This window comes from Marmota flaviventris, chromosome 2 (genome assembly GCF_047511675.1).
Source record: "Marmota flaviventris isolate mMarFla1 chromosome 2, mMarFla1.hap1, whole genome shotgun sequence".
Classification (NCBI taxonomy): Eukaryota; Metazoa; Chordata; class Mammalia; order Rodentia; family Sciuridae; genus Marmota; species Marmota flaviventris.
Genome location: NC_092499.1, coordinates 81,254,209 through 81,268,252, shown reverse-complemented (window position 1 = coordinate 81,268,252; position 14,044 = coordinate 81,254,209). Strand labels below are relative to the sequence as shown.

General features: G+C 36.2%; 1 protein-coding gene and 1 pseudogene across 1 annotated transcript; both read right to left on the bottom strand.

Annotated features, from left to right (window-relative positions):
• Window positions 1-3,263: 3,263 nt before the first annotated feature.
• LOC139704548 (olfactory receptor 4N5-like) lies at window positions 3,264-4,190 on the bottom strand. The gene has a single exon (XM_071607301.1). It carries the CDS (start codon window positions 4,188-4,190, stop codon window positions 3,264-3,266), a length of 927 nt encoding a protein of 308 aa, XP_071463402.1.
• Window positions 4,191-11,525: 7,335 nt separating this feature from the next.
• LOC114082960 (aldo-keto reductase family 1 member B10 pseudogene) lies at window positions 11,526-12,476 on the bottom strand (annotated as a pseudogene).
• Between the last annotated feature and the right edge of the window lie 1,568 nt (window positions 12,477-14,044).

Genomic DNA, 14,044 nt, shown 5'->3' with positions numbered 1-14,044 from the left:
TTTCTATCTGTTTTTTTCCTATTTCATACACTCTTTCTTTCTTCTGTTTAGCTGTTTTAAGGCAAATAATCCTTTTCAAAACTTATCCTGAATTTTATAGTTAGAAGACTTCTTATTAGTATTTTACAGGATTTCATAAAGATTAAACATATATCCAGAGATTCTACTCGAAGTATTAGTTTGACCAAATATTTTAATATATTAGAATCAAAGAACACTTAAATTCCTTGTTTATTGTTTCTTTCATTGTTCAAGACTCTTGTCATGTGTACATACAGACACACAATATGTATAATATGTATATATTGCATATATGCTGTATGTATGTACTGTACATATGTATGATAAAACCTTTAAAATACACTACTGTTTGTACAGTCAATAGTCAGTCTATATTTATTTACATGTATCAACTTGACAATTAACTTATTCTTCATTCTTTCTTTAATTTATTGTTTCCTTTCAGGATTAGGGTCTCTTAACTGAAGAACTACTCCCAATACTGATTTAGTACAAATTCTCAGGCAACAGATTTTCTGTCCAAAAGTGTCTTTCTCTTAACTTAAACGGTTTCTTTATCTAATAACAATTATTAGACTTGTTTTGTCGTCTTTCAGCAATTTCAAGGTATCATTGTACTCTGATTTCCATGTTTGTTTAATGGGGGAAAAGCTGTTCTTACTGTTTATCCTTTCAAGTCAATATGTGCTTCCTTCTATCAGCGGCTTCTAAGAGTCTCTTTATCATTGACTTTTATCTGCTTTATATTCATGCATTTTGGTCTTCTTTCTCAAAACTTTATTCTGCTTATGGACCAAAGACTTGTGGTCCATGTGGTCCATGTTGATGCCCTTTATCACTTTGTAGAAGTTCTCTGCAAATATTGCATCTTTCCATTTTCTCTTTTTCCCACACTACTTGGATGTCAACTATACATAGGTAGTACATTTCCATTGTATCTTACGTATTTCTAATACCCTTTCCTTATTTTCCTTTTTATCCAATTTGCATTTCATTTGAATTTTTTATTCACTTTATTTCTACCTAACTTTTTTGTAGTTTCCTGTGTTTAAATCAATTTTAAAGTCGTGATGAATTATTACTTTAACAATTTTTAATTAATAGAATTTTAGTTGATAATTTCTTGAATTATAATTTTCTGTTGAAATACTTTTATCTTATTTGAGGGGACAGGGATTGAACTCAGGGGCACTCGAACAATTATCCATATCCCAACCCTATTTTGTATTTTATTTAGAGACAGGGTCTCACAGAATTGCTCAGTGCCTTACCTTTGCTAGGACTGGCTTTGAACTCATGATCCTTCTGCCTCTGCCTCCCGAGCCACTGGGATTACAGGCATGTGCCACATGTCCAACCTTTTACCTTTTTTATACATTATTTTCTGCCATTTTGAACACAGTCATCATAGTTAGTTTAATGAAATTATTTTCTTTCATAATCTGGATAGTATCGAAAAATACAAATGATTTTTTTCTTATATTTAGATAGCATACTAATATTTTCCAGTGATGTTTTTATACTATGAATACAGTTTTTTAAAAATCGTAGGTTGCATAGGCTCTAGATCATGTACTAATTGCAAAATGAGGTTGTTAACCATATTACTATAAGATCTACACACAGGAAGCTAATCTTCTTAACCCAGAATGTCTCAGGTGTGTACAAACATTACCTCTAGTAGTTTGAGGTCAGAGATGCTACCCAGCAATCTACAATGCACAGGGCAGCACCTCACAACAAACAATTAGAAATCCCTTGTTCATCCAAAGAAGACTGTAGGTTGAAGCTGATTTCCAGTCTTCTTAAGACAGAATCCAACTTTGTCTTCTCCAGAGGCATCATGGCTAAAAATTAAACCCTAAAGTCTTCTTACAACTTCTGATTGACTTACTTAGTCTTAAATTCAGAAATCAGGGAAGTGGCATAGGGACTGAAGGATATAAGGTTTCCGTTTCATATGGAGATATCTACTATCTACTAGTGCTAGAGAAGCTCTGAGCTATTTTCCTGAGTATTGCACACAGTTTCAGTTCTGTGATCTTATAGCCTGCAATAGAAAAATAATTGCTGTATTCTACATATTAATAATTGCTATGAGGACAGGATTTCTTTAATTGAATATATATATATATATATATATATATAGTCAATTAATATATATATATAATTTATATATAATTATAATTATATATATATAATTTATATTATATGTTACATATAATATAAATTATATATATAACTTGATTCCAAGTTCATAGGCCGCTTTTACCACCCATTCAACTATTTCAAATATAGGATACTGGTATTACCCCCATCCAAGCAAACAAATAAAGAAAAAAAGAAATTGAAGTGGTTTAGTCATCTGTAACTAAATAAAGATTAACATAACAAATAGCAACATAATTACATTCAGGATGAAATCATTTGAAGGGAACTCAAATTCCTCTCCAAGATTAACAACAACAGTGAGGGAAATCACAACACTCTTCAAATTTAGGAAAAAAATAACTAATTAAGGCACGAATAAATTAATTAACAGTATGATTTTTTTTACTTAATGAAATTTTATTTCCCATATTCCTCCAGAGTCTTGAGGCTTTTTCCTTAAGGCAAGTAGAAAACATTAATACTCTCCAGTTTAATGCCTTTTATGACCTCATTTGAGATTTAAATGGTGTGAAATTCTTTCCATTGCTTGAAATACTTCAGGAGAATTTTACCTGCCAACTTCTTTTCTTTCAATTCTTGCCACTTTAAACTGCTTCAATTTCACTAAGCTACATTATTCTTCTTGTGGTCTTCAAGTATAACGAACTTATAAATTGTGGATCCTTGTATTAGTCATCCTTTCTTCCTATAATATCTCAGGTAATTGTGTGGTTACTTCTTTTAGATCATCTTGAATCAGCTAATCCCAAGGACCAGCTGGTTTGTGTCAGAATACCTTATTGACAGTAAAAAGCAAGGTATTTAGTACCTCCCCAATCTACAGTGTAGCACTGCTGTTGACATTTTTTTTTTCTGATTTGATACTTTCACCTGTATTTATTCACTTGAATATAATCCTAGGACAACTGGATGTAGTTTATCTCCTTCATATGCCACACAGCCTGAAAATTGAAAGTGATCGGTAACAGTACGTTTACTAAATGACTCATTAGTTCAGTGCATAAAGAAATAATTTATTTCATTTTGATTGAACTTTCTCTGCTGTTGATTTACTCATGTTTCTACTCCATTTAGAATGCCCTGTGCTGACATAACAGCTTTATCATGGAGGCTTTCACTTCCTGATTGCGAAGAGTATATATTACAGGGTTCAGCAAAGGAAAGATGACTGTATGAAAGAGAGCAACCACTTTGTCAGCTGGGAAAACCCGGAAGGGACGGGTGTAGATAAAAATGGCAGGTCCAAACATGAGGAACACAAGGATAATGTGGGTGGTGCAAGTGGAGATAGCCTTGCTCTTCCCTTCTGAGGAGTGTCTCTTTATTCTGCAGAGGATAATAGCATAGGAGGCCAGAAGGCCCAGGAAGCACAGCAGGGTGAGCAGGCCACTGTTGGAGACCATCAGGAGCTCCACCACAAAGGTGTCAGTGCAGGCCAGCTTGATGACCTGTGGCACATCACAGAAGAAGTTGTCCAGCTGGTTTGGGCCACAGAAGGGCAAGTGCAGAATAAGGGCCATTTGCACAATGGAGTGGGCAAAGGCCCCAAGCCACAGAGCCAACAGCAATGCATAGCAGACCCTGGGGCTCATGACCGTTGCATAGTGTAGAGGCCTACATATGGCAATGTAGCGGTCAAAGGCCATGATAACAAGGAGGAACATCTCCCCTACACCAAGGAAGTGCAAGAAAAACAGCTGGGTGATGCAGCAAGTGTAGGAAATTACTTTCTTCTCAGAGAAGAAGTCCACCAGCATCCTGGGAGACACAATGAAGGAGTAGGAGGCATCCAGGAAGGCCAAGTTTCCCAAGAAGAAATAGAGGGGAGCATTAAGTCCAGGATCTGATCTTATAGTAAGAATGATAAGAACATTGCCAGGGAGGATTATGAGGTAGAACATTGAGACTAGCACAAAGAGCAGGATTTGGGCCTCTTGAGACTGAGTCAAACCAAGGAGGTTGAATTCTGTCACAATTGTGCTGTTTCCTGTGTCCATCCCTTCCTAATCCGGAGAATCACAAAAGCAAATGTTACCTGTTATGACCAACCTTTTTCTGCTCAAGAGATCTTTTCCTAGCAAAAATAATATTTGCTACATCCCAAATTAGCATAGCTGAAAGCAACTTATGCCCCATAATTCCCTTGAACCCTGAGTTCACCCTTCTTTCATTCTACTCATTCCTCACCAAGACTTGGGTCTTCTAACTACACTTTCATTCCATTTTACCATGAATTTCTATATAACTGTGCTTCTGTAGGACTCGAGGCTATTTTGCTTACAATGTCTTAGGAATTTACTCACTAACACACAACATAAACTTTAGCAAGATTCTCTGTTTTGGGGTTATTGATGACTAATCTTTGTTGTTAATGGTAATTCACTGTTTCTGATTGTCAGAATATGGGCAAAGTGTGGGTCCCTTCTCCTTATTGACACATAACAAAGTGCTTTTTCAAGTCCTATAGAAGCCCAAGTCCCTGCTTGTTATCTTTCTGTTTGTTTTCTGAATTGCAATGTTAATTCTGATCTCATGCTCTGTATAGATAGCCTTATGAATTCTCAATCTAAACTGGTCATCAGGCTCTTAAAACAAGATCTGTACCTTTGACCTGACTTAGAAGTATTACCCTGGTTATATACATGACCAGGTGTCGATCCTGTTTAGGCACTATATCCTGTTCTGAAATTCTAATTAGTAGTCCTTTATTTGCTTACCATATACCTAAAATCTGTTTCTCCAAATGTCAGATGGTAGCCAAATGATATCCTTCTCACAGATATTTTTTAATAATACAAAAAGGAATTTGACTATCCTAAGTAATATAATTAAAGCAGAGTGCATTGGTATTGGCCATAGACAACATATAATATACTCATTCAAGAGATAATTAAATTAAAGTTAATTGCAGTTAACTTTAAATTTGCAGTGTATTTCCTTCTTTGGTCTCATTAGCAAGTGATTAAATGAGTATGTATACCTCTGTCAAAACTAATTAGGAAAGTATTGGTATTTCATTAACTGACACTATTTCATCAAGGCATTAAATGACAAATCATGACTTTGTTTGACTTAATAATTTCCATTTTAGCTAGGTAGGTGGTGAGTGCCTGTAATCCCAATAGCTCAGGAGGCTGAGCCAGGTCAATTGTGAGTTCACAGCCAGCACAGCACTGTGAGACACTAAGCAAATCAGTGAGACCCTGTCTCTAACTAATACACAAAATAGTGCTAGGGATGTCACTCAGTGGTCGAGTGCCACTGAGTTCAATTCCAGTACCAAAAAAGAAGTCACCTTTTCTGTCTAAAGCTTTGTCTAAATAAGAGTTACAATCATGTTGGAGAAATTGAGACATAATATTTAGTCTCTATACTAGTCTCTAAAGTAGAAAGTATTCATTCTGGGTTGGAGGTTAACAAGGTAATCTGTTGGAATGCTGAAATCAGTGGAATTTCTTTCTTTTACTACAGATGTTTTTAAAAATCATGTATTTGTGTTAGTCTAATATAAAAAATTTTTACAAACACATAATTAACCCTTTGAAAATACATAGTTCACTGTTGGAGTGTATTATATGGAAGAGAAATGACTACTGATTAGAACAATTACTGCAATGTGAAATATACAGATGCTGGTTTGATTTTCAGTTACATGTAATACTTTTCAAAAGTGCTATGAAATAGACAAATACAATTTGGCCAAAAATAAGAAAGAAAAGAAAAGCAGTGAAATGTTGATTGATACATATTACAATAGGAAGGAACCTCAAAAACACTATACTGTATGAAAGAAGAAAGACAGCACAAAACAGTTGTGTAAAATATCCAGACAAGGAAACTGTTAGAGGCTGATAGGTACAGTAGAAATTTACATAATGTACATGAGGATATATTTATCTTGATGAAAAGGTCTTAGAGTTATATCATGCTGATTCTTGCACAGTAGCTGTACACGAATGTTACAATGTTATAGAATAAGTAGTTAAAATACAGGAGCTCATATTTGATGAATACACAAACACATAGTCCCACATGCATTAGCACAAACATACTGAGTCTAAGAGATCTGAAATATAACAAAATGTCTTTGATGTCCTTAGAAGTAGCTAGAGAGCTCCTTTCTCTGAACCCACTTAACCCAGTTGACCTCCATATCCACACCTCACAGTGGATGCAGAATCTGCTCCCAGGACAGTGAGCCTTGGAGTTCCCCTCCTGTACTTACACATGGTGCATCCACTGCACCCCTGGATTGGGCACCTGTGCTTCTTCAGGTTCAGGATGCCAAGAAACAGGTAGCACCTGATTCCTTTTTCATTTTCTACTGTGTCTATTCCCTGTCACCCAATAGATGGAATTCCATATCATCCCAAGTTTTCAGTTCGCTTCCTGCCTTCTTCTAGTCTCCTTTCTGTACCCTGTTCCAGACAGTCTCAAATTGTGCTCATTACAGAGACTGAGGACAGCTGTGTCTGAGATGGACATTCCTCTGCACAAAATGAGTTCCTGCACAAGAGGGTGTCACAGGTTCAAGTGAGTGTTCGGGCAGGGAAGACAAAGAAGTGCTGTTAGTGTAGGCTAAAGAGGAGCCCAAAGGCTTTCACCACCTCTAGCTTTCCTTGTCATTTTACCTGACACAAAACTCCTCTTGCCTAGAAGATGCATAGGCAGAGCATGTCAGCTGGATATGCATACCTGTTGCATACTTGTGAAGTCAATGAAGTTTGTCTTGAGACTCTGCCTACACTTTCTGACTGATTGGGATTTCTTATTCCTTTTTCCACTTTACCTTTGTTTCTGGGGGTGGGAAGGTTGGAATCAGTCATTTGTATTACACCCAAATTAATATCCAAATGGTTAATCTCCCAACATTCTTGGCATTTCCTCTTATTTTAGTCTCTTTCAAATAATAGTAGGAATCAAACATGAAATGGGCTTCAACTCAGGGCCAGGGTAGAAAGTGATCACCTTTTTCTATTTCTGCAGCATTATTCTGTTCTCATAAGTTTGAAGGCAGCAGATGTCCCAGATAAATGCATGATTTTTTGAATTTCTATTTCAAGTACAAAAGATGAAAATTTCACTTTGTCAGGAATCCAATCCTACCCTCAAACAGCTATCTTCTTCCACCTGCTGAAGGGGAAGTTCAAAGAACATTCTAAATAGTTTCTTTAAATATATGTTCTCATGTTTGTACATCATAGATTCCAAAATATGCACTTCTAATTTATGATGCAATACAGAATGTGCTCTGGGTTTTATAACAACTTTAACCTGTAGAGTACTACCAGTGGGAATTAGTGGAATGCCATCTAGAAGCATACAAGGAAAATGACAAGAATATATTTAATACTAAATAATCAAAGTATGTGCCCATTAAGGTTCCCACATTTATGTTTTCACTTTTATTTTTGTAATTAGTGTCTAATTATATACAAATAGTAGGTTTCATTATGGTGTATTTCTACACGTACATAACATACTGTGGTAAATTTCATTTCCTACTACCTGTCCTTTCCCTGTACTCATCCCTCTGATCACCTTCTTCTCTACTAGTCTGTCTTATTTTGTTGTAATCTCTTTTTCTCTTTGTGGTTTCTCTCCTGTATCCACATATGAGAGATAACATTTGACCCTTGATTTTGAGTCTGCATCATTTCACTCAACATTATGCTCTCTAGTTCCATCCATTTTCCTTTAAATGACATAATTTGGTTCTTATTTATAACTGAATAAAACTCTATTGTGTATATACACCATATTTTCTTCATCTGTTCATATGTTGATGGATATCTAGGCTTGTTCCATAACTTGGCTATTTTGATTGTGCTGCTACAAGAACAGGATTACATGTATCTGTGTAGTATTTGACAATTTGTTAGTGGCAATGATAATAGAATGTTAGATGTTAATCAGGCATAATGAAAGCAGAAAGCCTAGAAGGTTATTTTAGATATGTAACTCATATCTGGGATGAGAATTCATAGATCTTATCTAGAAAGTTAAATAGTGGTCCTGAATCAATAATAAATATCATAGTAAATGCATATTTTTGGTGCAGAAGAGCAAGATGAAGCGAATACATTAGGTTTCTAATGAATTGTCAGAAATTACTAATTATGCTTAACTAAAGACCTTCATGGTGTCTTGGAGACCAATGCCTTTAGGTCTTTGTCCTCTCAAATAAAATAATAATCTATTGCACATTTTGTATCGATAGTTATAAATTTTTTCTAAAAAATGTGCTTTGTTACATTCCATTCCTCAATTAAGGAAATGAAATACAAGAAAATATTTAATCATTCAAAATTCTGACTAGTTTTTTTTTTAATTTATTTTTTAGTTGTAGTTGGACACAGTATCTTTATTTTAAAATTTTTTAATGTGTTGCTGAGGATGGAACCCAGGGCCTCACACGTGCTAGATGAGCACTCTACCGCTCAGCCACTATCCCTTCACTACCTAGTTTTTCTTATACATGAAAAAGAACCATGGCATTATTCTGAACAACATTAAAACTAAAATAAGGAACTTTAATTTTACAAAGTAAATACAATATTCAGTCAAGTATTCTTTCATTCAAATATTTGTCAAGTTCAGACGGAAAGGCAATAGGAGATGATGAAAAGTGAATAAAGAGGTAAAGGAAGGAAGATAATGTTTGTTGGGGCTTCTTTCCTATTAGAGTCTATGCTGCTAATAACTTTGAACATACATAAGTAATCTTGCATGAAAAATATATCTGTAGAGTAGATCCTCAGGAGTAAAAAAAAAGTTAAATATATCAGTATCTAGAAAAGAAAGCACAGAAGAAACAAATAAACAAAAATACATATGAAAATACAGAAGTAAAGATGAAAAGAAAGAGTAATAATGCCCAAAGAGATGGGGGAACTCAGAAAGTCGTGGACAGATAGAGAGGAAGGGGCTGGAAAAGAGAGGGAGGGGGAGCAGGGGAGTATCCTTGGAAAGACAAAGTCTTAATTTTGGATTTTTGTGGAGTTTTTATTTCCTTTTTTATATAATTACAGATTTTCTTTGGCTCCCATTTCTCAGTGTATAACATAGTACATTAGAATTAGTTAAAAGTAGTATCTTAGAGCTTTACTAGTCCAAAATAATCTCTACCTCTGAGAAACTCTTTCATGTTAGGCAATTTTATAACATTATAAAGATATACTTTAGTGTGCATTCATGTGTAAGTTTTTAAAAATTACTTTTTAGAATTACTAATACTAATGGTACACATTAGTGATACTTATTGTGGTATTTCTATACATGAATATACATTGACTATTGATCATGTCCATCTGCTTTTCTACCCGCTCCCCTCATCCTTCTGCTTTCTTCCCTTTGCCTCCTTATCAATCACTAACAATTTCTCTCCTGTTTTCAGCTTTTTCTGCTTATGTTTCTACATGTGAGAGAAAGTATGCTCTACTTGTCTGTGTGCCTTGTTGTATTTAACATGCTGCTCACTTGTTCCCATTCATTTTACTACAAATGATAGGATGTCCTTCTGCTTTATGGCTGAATCACAATCCCTGGCAAAAAGACCACATTCCCTTTATCCATTCAGCTGTTGATGGGCCCATAGAATGATTGCATGTCTTATCTATTGTACATAGTTTGTGAACAGTATTGATATAAATGTGGGTCGACCAGTATCTCTGACTACATTTCTTAAGGATATATACCTATGATTTGAATAAATGGATCGTAAGGAAGTTCCATTTTTAGATTTTTGATGAAGCTCTATACTCTTCCATTGCAGCTGTATTAACTCACATTCCAAGCAATAATGTGTTGCTTCCCCCCCCCCAACATTCTTCAAAGCATCTATTATTTTCTATCTTGTTGTTGTTGTTTTGATGGTAGTCATTCTACCTGGGGTGAGATGGAATGTCATTTTATCTTTGACTTCCATTTCACTGATGGCTAACTATATATACATACACATACATACATACACACACGCTTTGTTACATTCCATTTCTCAATTAAGAAAATTAAATACAAGAAAATATTTAATCATTCAAAATTCTGCCTGGTTTTTCTTTTGTTTTAAATTCATTTTTTAGTTGTAGTTGGACACAGTATCTTTATTTTAAATATTTTTAAATGTGGTGCTGAGGATCGAACCCAGGGCCTCACACATGCTAGGTGAGCACTCTATATAATTTGTACCAGGGATTGAACTCAGGGTCACTTGACCACTTAATCATATTGCCAGCCCTATTTTGTATTGGATTTAGAGACAGGGCCTCACTGAGTTGCTTAGCATCTCACTTTTGCTCAGGCTGGATTTGAACTCCTGATCCTTCTGCCTCAGGATCCTGAGCCTCAGGGATTACAGGTGTGCACCACTGCACAAGGATTTTTTTCATATAATTATTTACTGGCTGTTTTTATTTCTTATGAGAAGTGTCTATGCATGTCATTTGCCTATTTTTAGTTGAAATGCTTATTTTATTGATGTTTGTGTTCTTTATATGTTGTAGATATTAATTCTCTGTCAGATAAATTGTTGCCAAAGATTTTCCCCCATTTTTAAGTAGTCTCTTCAGTCTATTAATTATTCTCTTCTTTGTGCTTCAGAAGCTTTAAATTTGATGCAATCCTACTTGTCAATTAACCAGTACATAAAAATATAACATTGTACATGTGAATGGAACACCAAGTAACATTTGATAGATGTATATGTTCTGTAATGATTACATCAGGTGAAATATTTACCTCCTCAAATCTCATCTTTTCTGTGTGGAGAAAACTCAACATCTTTTAGATGGGAGCTTTTTGCTGACTTTGCTCTTACTTCCACTTTGAGTGAAAACATTTGACCTTGACCTTTTGAATTTAGTTTATTTCTTTATTTTTACTTTCATTTTTTTTTATTCTTTTTATTTTTGCATCCTCAATGGTAGCAGAGAACCTGTTGTTTAACAAACATTTGTTCAGATCAAATAAATGGAAGAAATAGTCTTTTGCTCATCTGAGTCATACTTCCCTGTGATAAGTCTTTTCCTGGCTCAACATATGGATCTAAATAAAACCTTGCTTAGGGGAAGGGAGGAGGAGAAGGAAAGAAGGTTCTGAGAAGGAGATTGAGCAACTAATATTGGATGCATGGATGATTAGAGCATTAAAAAAATCCCATTATGTACAATTATAATACACTAATAATTTTTTTAAAAAAAATTTGCCTAGATTCTGAAAAGATCAAGCACAATATAATTTCATATAATTTTAGCTAAAAATGGACCTCAGGGAGACTAAATTCCACTTCAGTGAAGAGAAAGAATCCACCAGGTGTCTCATCAGGATATTTACCTTTAGTAATCAGCAGTGAAGGGGTAGTCCAGCAAATTAGCCTGGTCAGCCAGGACACAGATCCTCCAGTTTGTGTTGAAGCTGAGTAATGTCGCCATCTCCTCATCACTCAATTTGAAGTCAAAGACCTGAAAGTTCTCGAGAATACGTTCTAGGGTCACAGACTTGGGGATCACCACCACATTCCTCTGGATATGGAACCAGATCAGAACCTGGGCTGGGGATTTTTTGTGCCTTGCAGCAATCTCCTTGATCTTAGGGTCCTCCAGTAGTGAAGGGTCTGCTGGTTTGGCCCAAGGTCTATCTGGAAAGCCCAGGGGGCTGTAGGCTGTGACTGTGATGCCCTTAGAGTGGCAATATTGGATCAGTTTCTCCTGGATGAGGTATGGGTGACACTCGACCTGGTTAGTCACTGGTTCATATTTGAGTCCAGGCTTATTCAAGATCTTTTCAATCTGGAAGTGGTTGACGTTGGAAACACCAAGAGCTTTCACCAACCCCTCATCCGCCAGCTCCTCCATGACCTCCCAAGCATCCAAGAATGTTTCTTTACTGATGAGGTTGTTGCCTTTATCATCTTTGGGGAATAAGTCCTTCCCAGCCTGAAATCTCTGGGGCCAATGAATAAGGTAGACATCCAGATAGTCCAGTTTCAGATCTTTGAGGGTCTTCCGACAGGCTTCCTTCACAAGCTTCCTCTCAAAAAAGGTGCACCACAACTTGCTCACAATAAAGAGGTCCTCCCGCTTCACCACCTTCTCTTGGATCTTCTCTTGGATGGCTTCTCCCACCTCATTCTCATTCTGATAGACGTAGGCACAGTCTATGTGGCGAAATCCTGCATCAATGGCCACCTTTATGGCTTCTTTGACTTTGTTTGGGGGAGACTTCCAGGTGCCCAGATCCAACATGGGCATCTTGGCGTTGGTGCTGAGCTCCTCAAAGGTGGCCATGGTTGGTGCAGAAATGGCTTTGAGAGAGCAAATCAATGTCTGGTGTCGAATTTGGTTTATTTCACTTAGCATTATGCTCTGCAATTCCACCCTTTTGTTACCATTGGGATGTCCAGTAAAAGTACAGGTCCTCAGTGTCTCGTACAAAGAATTGAGTGAAAGACACGGAAGTAATATGTAGAAAGGAATGGCCCAAGCAAGAGAGAGAGGCTCAAGGCTCCAATGTTTGGTAATTAGGGTCACATATCCTGAAGTGTGGAGTGGTCTATTCCTATATGGTGGTTATTGAAGAACTAACTATATTTTTCCCATTGGTTATCTTATGATATCTGATTAGAATAATTTCCAATTTCCTCCAACCATTGGTTAGGTTAGAAAACCTAATTAGAATACTGCACACTTTATTTCCATTGGTCATTTTAAAATTTGAACTTGTGGGGGGCAGTTGTCATGGTCATAATTCCTAATTGGTGGGAATTGTCATGGTGATGTCCTCAGTGGTGGGAGTTTTCATGGTAATGAGATTTATTGTAAATAGGGATCAGACACTGTAAGTATTCTGACAGTGGAATTAGTCAGGGGAGCATTCCTCCAGTGAGCAAACTCCCAGAGGATAACTGGCACACTGATTCCCACAATCAGAATGCCCAGCCTCCTCCCTCTAAGGCAAGAAGACAACTAGGCAGACACTATCTGGTTTCTTTAGCAATGTCCTTGGAGAGAAGGGGCTCTGTGTTTGTATTAACCTGGACCTTATGTCAGTTAGCTAACACTTGAGTTAAAGAAATACTAATTAGAATATAGTCATGATAATGGAGGTATGTGTTCTTTGAGTTAACAAACTCCCAGGCCAGGAGGAACAGACACTTCACTTCTGCACTTCTCATTTACATTTCATTTCACTCTGTCTACTCCATCCTGTCTACTTACACTTTTGTATCTTTGTCTGTTCTTTTGTATGCCTCCTCCACAGGTCTCCCGGCACAGGTATCTCTTTATAAGACACCTTTCCTTCTTTTGTCTAATAATTTGTCACCAATATCCTGATGTCCCTGAGCTCCTACCTAACTCTTTTCCCAACAAGTACCATAATTTCATTCTTTATAGTTGAATAAAACTCCATTGTGCATGTGTATCACATTTTCTTTATTCATTAATCTGTTGAACAGCACCTGGGATGGTTCCAAAACTTTGCAGTTGTAAGTTGTATTGCTATAAACATTGATGTGCCTGTATCATATAGCATGCTGATTTAAGGTCTTCTGGATAAATACTAAGGAATGTGATAGCTGGGTTATATGGTGATTTTATTACTAATCTTTGAATAATTTCCATACAGATCTTCAAAGTCATTGTAGTAATTTGTAGCCCCATCAACAATGTATGAGTGTATCTTTTCCCCCACATCCTTACCAGTATTTATTATTACTTATATAATTGAATATTGTTCTTCTAACTAAATGTTGAACCATGATACAAAGAAAGACCACCATTTGATTTTTGCTTTAAATCAAATTAAAGCAAGCTTGTATTTGTGTACACAAAAGCTGGCCAGCGACTGTCCTTCC